This window comes from Cricetulus griseus, chromosome 2 (assembly GCF_003668045.3).
Source record: "Cricetulus griseus strain 17A/GY chromosome 2, alternate assembly CriGri-PICRH-1.0, whole genome shotgun sequence".
NCBI lineage: Eukaryota > Metazoa > Chordata > Mammalia > Rodentia > Cricetidae > Cricetulus > Cricetulus griseus.
This window is the reverse complement of record NC_048595.1, coordinates 132,961,365-132,973,544: the sequence shown is the minus strand read 5'-3', so window position 1 is coordinate 132,973,544 and position 12,180 is coordinate 132,961,365. Positions and strand designations below refer to the sequence as shown.

The 12,180-nt window shown below is 37.5% G+C and overlaps 1 protein-coding gene across 4 annotated transcripts in view; it reads left to right on the top strand.

The window, feature by feature from the left end:
• The window catches only part of Wwp1 (WW domain containing E3 ubiquitin protein ligase 1), a 140,544-nt gene that overhangs the window by 23,898 nt on the left and 104,466 nt on the right, over window positions 1-12,180 (top strand). For all 4 annotated transcript variants that reach the window (XM_035439975.1, XM_027403574.2, XM_027403571.2 and 1 more), the window contains exon 3: window positions 10,519-10,609. In XM_035439975.1, coding sequence (XP_035295866.1) covers window positions 10,540-10,609 — 70 coding nt within the window. In that variant the 5' untranslated portion in view covers window positions 10,519-10,539. The remainder of the gene's footprint in view (window positions 1-10,518; window positions 10,610-12,180) is intronic.

Here is a 12,180-nt window from a genome sequence, read left to right as displayed (position 1 = left end):
AGCAGCATATGCCTGTGCAGAGCTTGCAGTTGGATGCCCCTCAGCTTTCTTTGACTGAGTTATAGATCTGGATTCTTGATCTTACTTTCTTTCAGGATGCTCTTGCTGTCTTCATTCATTCTACACATGAATGAAGGGCCAACTGTTTCTCATTCTCTTAGTTGATTCTTCCATGAAGTCGAGCTGTGTGTGCTATGTTAGAGCAATAAGATCAAATGGAGAGTTAACACTTGGCTTCTCCAGATGTTCTCTTTTGGAGAGGCCATTTAGCTTTTAACTGTTATAAAGATATCTTAGCTGTGTTTCTATTGCCATGATAAAACAACCAAGGTAACTTACGGAAGAAAGGGTTTATTTGAGGCTTAGGGTTCAAGAGGGATAATAGATAGATGGCAGTATGGAGATAGGCTGCTGGAGCAACATCTTAATCCTCACATTGAGGTCCACAAACAGACAGCACTTGAAATGGCACTAGTCTTTTGAAACCACACCCCATATTTCTTTCAGCAAGGTCACACCCCTTGACCCGCCCCAAACAGTCCATTAATTGGGGACCAAGTGTTCAAGTTCCTGAGACATGGGAACATCTCATTCAAACCACCACATCAGGTTTAGGAGACTTAGAAGTTGGAGAGTAATGAGTCTTTTTCTTCACTCTCCTTCATACATTGTGGTCTGACTCCTCACAGAAGTGGCTAAGACCCCAGTCTCAGATGACTCTTTGCCTATCTTTGTTCATTCTGATTTCTTTATTTCTTTACTTTGCCAATTTGGACACCATTGTTCTAATGTTTTACCTAACTGATATTTCAGTTTTTCCTGCTCTTACCATAATTGCTCTTCTACTTTCACCCTCCACTTAGTCATCTCGTGTTGTCTTTCACATATAAAAGTTGCTGGGCTGAATTGGGAGGTGTCACCAGGAGTGGAGTTATTTTACTTAGGAGTAATCTGAAGCTCCGCATTTGAGTTTTTGTCTATTACTGATTCATGTTCTGGATCTTTGTAGATAGTAAAGGAAAAGGGCCCATTGTGAAAACTGCAAGTAGTTCCTATGTGTTGCAATGAAAAATAGAGCTGTGGTTATAAGGAAGAAGGGTTAATGTTAAAACAGCTGAAGCAGAAACACAAGAGCTGAGAAATGAAGATCTTACCACTGAATATGAGATAGCCTAGGAGACATAAGAGAAAAACAGACAGGCCAGTGTTAGTAGTCTGGCCTGTTGTCTTCTGTGAAACTTGTCCCTACCCCTGAAATGTATGTTAGCCATTGTTGTTTTACATTTTTTTTTTTTTGCTTCTAATGCAGCCAGTTATAACAGATTGAGTAAAAAATAGTTTCTAAGAAAGCGTCTACCTATTCTAGAAAAGAGACCCGAACCATTTTATAAATCAGGAGTTAATAAAGACTATTGTAGCTACTTTCTGATGGCTCTGAGGAACAAAGAGAGCTTAGTATAATTAACAGCACTGAGACACCTACAAGACTGAAGGTAGCAACACTAGCCAGTAATTGATAATTAATAGTTAGCAGATGGTCAAGGGCAACAATTTACAAAGCTGGAGTCAGAGAGGGACAAAGCAGAATTTGGGGGGTTCGACTACACATAACTGGTAAATATGTGAACAGAACACAGTCATCTCTTTGGTTGGGACAGCAGACATGCATAGAGCATGTGAGCCCTCCAGTGGCTCTGCCCATGATAGCCTAGAGGACTAACCAATTTCATTATGATTATCTCAGCCCATGCCAGTTTTTGACATAGTTCTATAAAAACCACTAGACAAAGAAGTTCAATGCGTTTTTCTTTTTTGGGATCTTTCCACTCTTGAGAGTTTCTCTTATTTTCCCTTATGTTCTTAATTCCCTTCAATATGTTTTAATAAAGCTTGTTTTTGCTTTGCTTGCTCCTATTGAGTATCTCTGTCTTTAATCATAATTGGTATGAGAATGAACTCAAGAGCAATTCTTCCTGGTTGGTTTTTGGTAACAGTGAGTATCTGGCATCAGGAACAACTGTGTGGTGAGAGCTCTTGTTACACTATAAAAAACCCTGAAATGTTACCATTCTTGTAATCATCCCATGGATCACTGTGGTTAATTGATTGATATTTAGTGCTCCAAAGGATTCTTTAATGGAGGTTTCTGTTGCATCACAAATCACAGTCCCTAGAAAGCAGTGTAACATCTAAATTTGTGACGATGACACTGGCTAATGTTGGATTCTTAAACCACCTATGGAGTAATGGGCAGGATGTAGCAGTCAATTGGAGATGCCCTATGCCTACTGTCTTCATCTCTGTGCCAAGGGGCTAAGACATCTGCTCCTAGGTCATCCATTCTATTACTTCTGTAGATTAGTTTGAGGTATATTTAGTAGGGCATCTATCAGAAAGTAGGATTTCCTTTGTTTTATTTTCTTGCTGAATCATCATTTGGGGAATATGTGAATTTGTTTCTAAAGCGTGGCAGTTTGGCTTTATGTCTTCTAACTGAATAGAACCTTGTATCATTTTCCTTAATAGTGCTGTTTTCTTTCTTTCTGGATTCCCAACCTTCTTATTTGTGCGATTATTTTTGCTTTCATTTAATCATTGTTGTTATTTTATGTTTGTTATGTTACATTTGAATCTGCTTCTATGCATTTATTTTGTCTCTATATTTAAATTCTTAATTTGTGCTTTCTAACCTTTTTGATTATTTTTTTATTCTGTATTTTCCTTTATAATTTGGAAACTATCCTCCCATCTCTTTATGACCAACCTTGAAAATCTGCCAAGAAATCTTTACAGTATAATGTTCAGCCAGATTATAGTACCTCTGCTGGGCAGTGATTTTTATCTCTGCTCTAGTCTCCACATCTAAATTATAATTAAATGTTAATATTTTAGACATATTTATAGATTTAATTGTATGTTTAGCTTTTTTGTTCATCTTTCTCCTTTTACACCTCAGATCATCCTTCTGATAATTTCCTTTTCATTTCTTGAAGTAAAGGCTTGCTGTTGACAATACTTTTTTGGTTTATCTAAGCATTTTTTCATGACTTCTATGTTCCCCAAAGGCACTTTTAGTGGTTATATTATTTTATTTAAAAATCTTTATTCAGATGAGTGTTTTCCTGAATGTGTGTGGGTACACCACATGTGTGTCTGGTACCCATTGGAGGCCAGAAGAGGACATTAGAATTCCTTATACAAGAGTTTCAGATAGTTGTAAGTCACTGGGTAGGTGCTGGGAATAGAACTTGGGTCCTCTGCAACCACTGAGCCATCTTTCTAGCCCCTGTTAAATAATTAATTGTAGATCAGCTCAGCCTATTGAAAGGGTTTAGTCTGCCTTCTAAGCATCCTTGCTGTCATTGAGGATGTTATGTTACTCTCCTTTTTATTGTGAGCTCATTCCTCTCTGGTTACTTTTAAAGTGAAGCTTTATTGCTGCTGTGTATCTAGTGTGATTTTCTTTTCTTTTTTTGTCATCATAAATCTTTCCGCCAAAAGCCACCTGAGTTCTGCCCACCGAGTTAGAGCCCCAAATAATATAAAGAGACTTATATTAGGTACAAATGCTGCTTGGCCAATGACTAGGATTTTTCATCTGTTAGCTCAGTCTTAATTATCATAAATCTATATATTTTATAAGACTTATTTAGGATGCCTTCCATTGGCGTCCTCATCCCAGGATCACATGGTGACTCTGGAGGAAGAGAGACAGGGCCCACTTCCTTCTTGCCCTTGTTTATACGAATCTCCCTATCATGTCACTTCCTTCGGATCACCACTTCTTTACTACATTTCCCAGAATCCTCCTTGACTCCTAGTCCCGCCTAACTTGCTGCCTCATTGGCCAAACAGTACTTTATTTATCATCCAATAAGACAAACACATACACAGAAGCACTTCCCCCATCATCTCCTCTTTTCTGTCTAAATAAAAAGAAGGATAACTTATCTTTTATAATAACTGAAGAAAACTATAACCATAACTAACTGTCTTCAACTCTATCAAAGACCACAGAAGGATAATATATAAACTCTAGAATTGACAGAGACATCTTGCTACCTGGACAGTCACCCAAAGTTCCTCTGTAATGTTGGGGCACCCATCTTCAGCCTGTAGGCCACAGTGTGTCTGGCACACTTCTCCATTTCAACAGGAACCCTTCAGTATTGTCTTGTTTTGTAAATTCAGCAGTCACTTTCTTGTGGGTCCTGCATGTCCAGTTTATACAGCAACAAACAGTTCAGGCAAGAACAGTTTGTTGCCCAAATGGCTAATCTTGCCATGTTGTAAGCAAACTCCATAACGAGTTTCTTTGATGCCCATCCTCCTTTCTGATGTAATTGGTGTGTCAGGAGCAGTTGTGTCTCACTGCCAAGAAAAATCCTAAACCTTTTAAATGCCATATATTCTGTCGGTCTTTGAAAGGTTTGAAGAATACCTATCCATCTCAACTACATCTCTATATATCTAGAAACCCTAACTAACCTAGTTATAAGTTCTGACTATTATAGGTGACTATATAGCCTGTATTTAATTACGCATATCATTTTAAAAGATCTGTATAAACACAATACCTAAACAAGAGGAGACATACATATCACAAAATTGACCTTAAAGTTGTATCAATAAATGAAAATCCATACCAATGCAAAGTATTCATTCCTATATACTATTCCCCTTTTTTTCTTTAAAAAGAGATTGACTATGCTCATTACCATTTATAACCAACCCCATTTAAATGAAAACAAACATATATAAACAATATTTGGGAATTTGGGTGTCATTCATTCTAAACTGCTTTCTGCTGATTGGGGGCGATGTCCATACCGTGGGGATCATGATAAAACAGAAATCTGACCAAGTCCTTGTTTTTGCAGTCTGCAAGGCTGCATCGTCTCAGCTGTTTTGGGTGTAGGATCAGTTGGGTCACTGCTTCAGGGGGTCTTGTTTGATCAAACCATATTAGTCTGGAAGGAATCCACAGCTTTTCATTTTCTGTGGAAACACAAGCAAAACCTTTTTTCCCAAGTAACCTGTCCTCATACTTAAATTTTGAAGTCAGAGCATTTTTAAAATGTATAAGTTGGATTAATTTAGCAGCACTTATAATCAAATGTATTTTAGCAGCAGTAACTCTTTCCTCGGCAATCAATTAAAAGACAACAATATAGCATATAGTATCCAGACTCTCTGTGTATTTTTCATCTTTAGGTGGCTTTTTTTATTATGTTATTTTTACTTCCTTTTTTTTTTTTCCTGAGACAGGTTGGAAATCCGACTGCCTCTGCTTTTGGAGTGCTGGGATTAAAGGTGTGTGCCACCACACCCAGCTACTCTACTTCCTGCTGTTACTTTTTTAAATGTAGTGTAAACCTTTAGAGGTTTGTTTTGTTTTGTTTTGTTTTCTGGTTTTTTTTTGTTGTTGTTTTTTTTAATCTGGATCTGGTTTTATCATCTCGGAAGTCCAACCCCCAAGAGCTCCGGGATGCCATGAATTTATGGAAGCTGTTCTGATGTCTCTCAGCTGCCTAATAGGGCCGGCTGTGGCAGCAGGCTTCCCTCTTCCCCTGGGAACCTTGGGGAATTGGGTCATCCTGCTCACTGACATTTTTTTGTTTGTTTTTGTTTGTTTGTTTGTTTTTTTCTAAACAGGGTTTCTCTGTGTAACAGTCTTGGCTGTCCTAGAACTCACTCTGTAGGGACAGGCTGGTCTCTTAACTCACAGAGATCTTCCTGCCTTTTTCTCCCCAGTGCTGGGATTAAGGGTGTGTACTCTTTTGATGTTCTTTTTGTTCCATTTTGTAATGAAAAGTGAGGAAACTGAGGCTAAATAAAGCTTTGTGTTTCTTTCCATTTAATTTGATTATGGCAATCTGCTTGCTATATATATTGCTTTTTAATGTTTAGGTATGTTCCTTGTATCCCTGATCTCTCTAAGACCTTTATCATGAAGGAGTGTTGTATTTTATCAAAGGCTCTTTCAGCATCTAATGAGATGATCATGTGGCATTTTAATCTGTTTGTTTACATGGTGGATTACATTGTCAGGATTTCATTTGTTAAACCATCCCTGCATATCTGGGATGAAGACTACTTGATGGTCTTTTTGATATGTTCTTGGATTTTGTTTTCTAGTATGTATTGACTCATTTTTGCATCTATTTTCATGAGGCAAATTGGTCAGTAATTACCTTTCTTTGTTGAGAGTTTGTGTATTTGGGTATTAGAGTGACTAAGGCCTCAGAATTTAGCAATGCTCCTTCTGTTTCCATTTTGTGGAATAATTTGAAGAGTATTAGTTTTAGCTCTTCTTTGAAAGTCTGTAGAATTCTGTGCTAAAACAGTCTGGCTCTGGGCATTTTTTTTGGTTAGGAGACTTTTAATGACTGCTTCTGTTTCCTTAGGGGTTATAGGTTTGTTTAAATTGTTTATCTGATCTTTATTTAATTTTGGTAAATGATATCTATCAAGAAATTTGGCCATTTCTTTTAGATTTTCCAATTTTGTGGAGTATGGGTTTTTTAAGGTTGACAATTATTTTCTGGATTTCTTCAGTGCCTGTTACATGTCCCCCTTTGCTTCTGATTTTGTTACTTTGTTATTCTTCCTTTCTGTGTCTTTTAGTTAGTTTGAATTTTGGTTTGTCTATGTTTATTTTTTCTCAAACAACCTACTCTGTTTCATTGATTTTTTTTTTTTTTGTATTGTCTTTGCTTCTATTTTATTGATTTCAGCCCTGAGTTTGATTATTTCCTGCTTTTTACTCCTCTTGGGTGTGTTTGCTTCTTTTGTTCTGGAGCTTTCAGGTGTGCTGTTAAGTTGCTAGTGTGAGATATCTCCAATTTCTTTATGTAGGCACTTAATTCTATGAATTTTCCTCTTAGCACTGTTTTCCTTTTTTTTTTAATTTTTTATTTAAATTAGAAACAAGATTGTTTTACATGTCAATCCCCGTTCCCTCTCCCTCCTCTCCTCCGCTACCCCCCACTAACACCCTACTTATCCAATATCATTTCTGCTCCCAAGGGAAAGTGAGGCCTTCCCTGGGGGGGGGGTCTTCAGAATCTGTCATATCCTTTGGGATAGGGTCTAGGCCCACCCCTGTGTGTCACATAGTATCCCTCTATGTGAAATGGGATCCCAAAGTGTATTCCTACTCTAGGGATAAGTACTTATCTACTACAAGAGACCCCATATATTTCGGAGGCCTCCTCACTGACACCCATATTTATGGGGTCTGGATCATTCCATACTGGTTTCCCAGTGATCAGTCTGGGGCCAGCACTGTTTTCATTGTGTCTATAACTTTGGATATTCTGTACACTCATTTTTTATGATTTCTAGGAAGTCTTTTATTTATTTATATCTTCCTTGATCCAGTAGTCATTCAGCAGAGAGAGTTGTTCTTTTTCCATGAATTTGTAGGCTTTCTGTAGTTTCTGTTGCTGTGAAATCCAGTTTTAATCCATGGTGATCTGATAAGATACATGCGGTTACTTCAGATTTTTTGTGTCTGTCTTCACTTGCCTTGTGGCTGAGTATGAGGTAAATTTTGGAGAAGGTTTCATGAGGTGCTGAGAAGAAGGTATATTCTTTTGTTTTTGGATGAAATGTTCTGTAGATACCCATGAGGTCCATTTGAGTCATTACATCTGTTCCGTTATTTCTCTGCTTAGTTTCTGTCTGGACAACCTGTCCATTGGTGAGAGTGGGGTGTTGAATATTCTCTCTATTAATGTGTGGGGGCTTAGTTTTTCTTGGTTTTCTTGGCATTCTTTAAGGGATTTGTTGATTTCTTCCATTTTTTTGGCTATCTTTTCTTCGATTTCCTTATGGGAGTTTTCATTTCCTCTTTAAGGACCTCATATTCTTAATGTTGTTTCAATATTTTTCTTGTGCTTCAGCTGCCCTGTAATATTCAGGTCTTGCTGTCATAGGATAACTGTGCTCTGGTGGTGCCATGTTGCCATGCCTGTTTTTGATTATATTCTTACACTGGTTTTTAGATATCTGGCTTTGTGATGACTATAGGTCTGGGTCCTGATTTCTGTGTTTGTCTTTGTTGGATGGGTGCTTTATACCTTGGTTTCTGATTCCTTTTTAGTCTTCTGGTCTTTGTGGCCTGGATTTCTGGTGGCCAGCATGATCTCTGGTCTAGTAGGGAGTCTCTTTCCAAGTTAGGAACTGGCCTTCTGGTGTGTTTAGCTTGGCCTTTGGTGCAGCAGGTCTTTGTTCTTCTGAGTGGTGTGACCTGTTTTTCTTACTGCTTTTGCCTGTACCTGTTTTTCCAACTGGTGTGGTCTGTACCTGAGCCTCTGAAGTCTGCTCTTCACACTGGTGTGAGGGATTTTGCAGGTGTGGAGATGAGGTAGGGGTGGAGTTGTGGGATGGAACCTGGGGATCAGAATTTGGGGAGTGGGTCATGTTGGCTGGCAGGCAGACAGGTCACTCATTTGTTCTGACTGGTGTGGATGGGACCTGAGCCAATGAAGTCTACTGGAATTGCGGGGAAGGGCTAGTCATGGAGAGGATGATGAGAAAGGAAGGGTTGGGCAGCAGAATGGGTCTTGGGGTAACAGAATCCAGGGAGTGCGGCTACTCAGCATACAGGTGGGTCACTCACCCACTTCTCTGACTGGTATCCAAATATTATCTTGTTATAGTTTTTTTTTTTTTTTGATTAGCCATCCTTTATTCCATCATTCATCGCTAAAACTAGAATTATAAAGAAGTTTGAGAAGTCTTAACAGTCAGAAACTATTGTATTGTATTTCCACTGACTCTTACTTGTAGGTGTAGATTAGGTTCTTCTTCATTTTGGGTAAACCCTGTGGCTAAGTTTGGGTGTTATCCTAAGGGTATATGTCAATGGATTCTGGGTGCTCTGATGCAGTTTTGTCATGGGGCCTCACAATGAGGTCTCAGTTCCTTCATTTTCAGCAGGCCCAGATTTTGCCTTTTGACCATACACTGCATGCACACCCAGGATAACATGTGGTTTGTTTGTCTATACTAGTTATCATTAATTTTATTATGTGGAATAAATAAAATGTGGAAGTTAGTGGACAACTTGTGGGATATGAGAATTAAACTAAGATTGTTAGCCTTGGCAGCAGGTGCCTTTGTACACTGAATTATCTATTTCTTACATACATACATACATACATACATACATATATTTAAGGTTACCATTATATAAGTATGGAATAGGTTTGATGATATCCACACTAAAGAACATAATAGAATTTGGAAAATAGACACTTGGTCTTGAGTTATGCAGGAAGTGTTTATGTTAAAGCAAGAAGGGATGTCTTTCATAATATGTAGTATACCAGCCTGCTAGAAATTGAAAAAACCTTCAATTTCCATGGACTTTATTCCCTTTGTTGATGATTTAAGTGTTCCATTTCAGTTGATTTCTTTTTTAAAAATTCATTCTATTTTTTTATTTTTGAATTTAATATATTTTTACCTTCCCTTTTCTCCTGCCAACCCCTGTCCCCCATATGACCCTCTTTAATCTCTTTCAAATTCATGGCCTTGTTTTTCACTAATTTTTATTGCATGCATATACATATAGGTATATACTTATATATTTCTAAATATAATTCTTTCAGTCTGTATAATGTAGGGCTGAGTCTTTGGTTTTCTTATATGAACACGACAGCTGATTGCTCTTAAGTAGATATCATTTGTAAAACTGTTTCCTCTTTTGTAGAATAAGAGTATTGACCTGCATGAGGTCTTGATCATACAATAGGCAACTCTTATCTTGTGTGTCTGCATATGCACTTGTGCATATCCCAACACATAATCTATGCAAAGCTAAGCAAGTGAAGAGAGTGTAATGATTTCAGAATATTGGTCCCTAAATTTAGGGAAAGGATCTAAATAAAGCACAGAAAAGACAATAAATTAAGGGGAAATCAAGATGATATTAGTATTTCTCATTTTTTCCCAGAATATCACACTTTAATCTTTAGTACATTAAAGGTGGATAGAAGTTGAACCTTGAGATATTTGGTCTGTAGAAGAAAGCTATAGTTAACTCTGCTTTTTAATTTTACTTTTTAACAAAATTTAAGTTCTTGGTTAAGTGTACAGTTTAAATTTTCCTTAGTTTAATTATTGTACTCTGATTATCTAGGAGAATGTTTTTATTCTTAGAAAATACACACTGAAGTGTTCAAGAATAAAAAGGTTATATACTCAGGAGATTTTAGTAATACATAAATATGTAGCATTTGAATATTCATGTATCTATTCATTTTTAATGAACATATGATCCTGAATTCTTAGTATTATCATTTACTTTGTTGCTCAAGTTCACTCAGACATGGTTAAATGGCCACACTCTTATATAATGTATCTATACTGTCTTAATTTTAAATGAAAAAGACAATTGAGAACTTGTGATGAGTGTGAATATTCATTGATTTAAATGCAGTTTTAATCATCTTGAAAATTGAAATCTCTCTGATGCAAGAACAAATTATCTTTTTTTTTTTTTAATAGAGTCAAGGTGAATTTTGGGACATGGCCACTGCTTCACCAAGGTCTGATACTAGTGATAACCACAGTGAAAGGTTACAGCTAAAGGTAACTGGTAAGTGATTTTAATAATAATGTAGTATTGTGATGGGTAGATGAAACTGGATTTTGCATATCTAATTAGGCAAATATATTTTATAAGTGATGCTCTTGAGACATACATGGTGAAGTCAGACTGATGTTAGGCAGCACTAGGTTTTAATGTCTTGCCTTCCTGTTCTATCTATTCTTTTGTCTTGCCTTGACTTTATCATTTTGTTTGTCTCTGTTTTTAAAGTAAGAATTACTTTGTAAAATTAATGCTCTTGATTTCTCAATAGCTTGAATAATAAAAACTACCACTTCTGAAATAAAAGGGGAGACTGAGGGTCAGAGGAACCACTGCCTTCTCTTAATAATGAGGATGCCAGTTGGGTTTTTAAGACTCTAGTCTGTTCCTTTTAATCACAAACAATGTTCTTTGTATAGGTTTCTCTCTCTCTCTCTCTCTCTCTCTCTCTCTCTCTCTCTCTCTCTCTCCCCCTCTTTCTTTCTTTCCTCTTTTTGGTCCTGGAGATTGAAGCCAGTGACTTGTATATGCTAGGCAAGCATTCTACCATTGAACTACATCCTCAGTCCAGCTTACTCCACTAGCCCTTTTATTTCAAACTGTCAGGCATGCCGCCTCTAATATTGGAGTCTAGCAGTTGTCTGTCTGTAAACTGGGAGAGAATCTATAACACCTTCGTTCCTCCAAAGCTAGTAGCCTGTGAATGATAAGACTGCCAGCTTGGGATGGACACTCTGTCATTAGCAGCAGAGCTTTTCTTCTGTTGCTTTCTAGGAGCAGGAAATGCCTTATACTTTTTCACCAGTTGGAAGCCTAGTTGGGTGGGTTCTTACCCTGAGATCACACCCTTCCCTTTATCTAGTGTTAAGCTGGAAGTGTCTTCTTAATGATGTTAATCTCTCTATCTCTTTCAACACAAACCTTGGCTGTGTCATTAGATCTCCTGTTCTTTTCTTCTCCAAACTGTACATTTTGCATTTATTTCTGCCCAATGTACTTTTTCACTGTAGACCCAATTAAGCATTTTTAATAATAAACACATCACAAATTCATTATTATGATGCTTTTCATTGTTGGTTTTTATTCCTTTTACTCTTTACTCTTTTTGCTTTTTGGGGGCCCACCACTGAGCTCCCAAGTAAATACACAGATATGTATTCTTTGTTTTGAATACCCATCCTTAGCTTGGATTGTTCTTGCCAGCTTTTCTTATACATATATATTTTTTTAAGATTTTATTTATTATATATACAGTGTTCTGTCTACACAACGGAAGAGGGCACCAGATCTCATTATAGATGGTTGTGAGCCATCATGTGTTTTCTGGGAATTGAACTCAGGACCTCTGGAAGAGCAGCCAGTGCTCTTAACCTCTGAGCTATCTCTCCAATCCACTTGTGTATATCTTATTTTCACTCTTATTCCCACTCTTATTCAGTGCCTGGCTGGGTGGCTGGGTGGCTGGGTCACTGGCCCCTGGTGTCCTTCTCTCTTTGTTCTCTCTTGTTCCTGCACCTTCCAGTTTTTTCCTTCTGTTTATACTCTCTGCCTGCCAGCCCAGCCTATTCTTTCTCCTG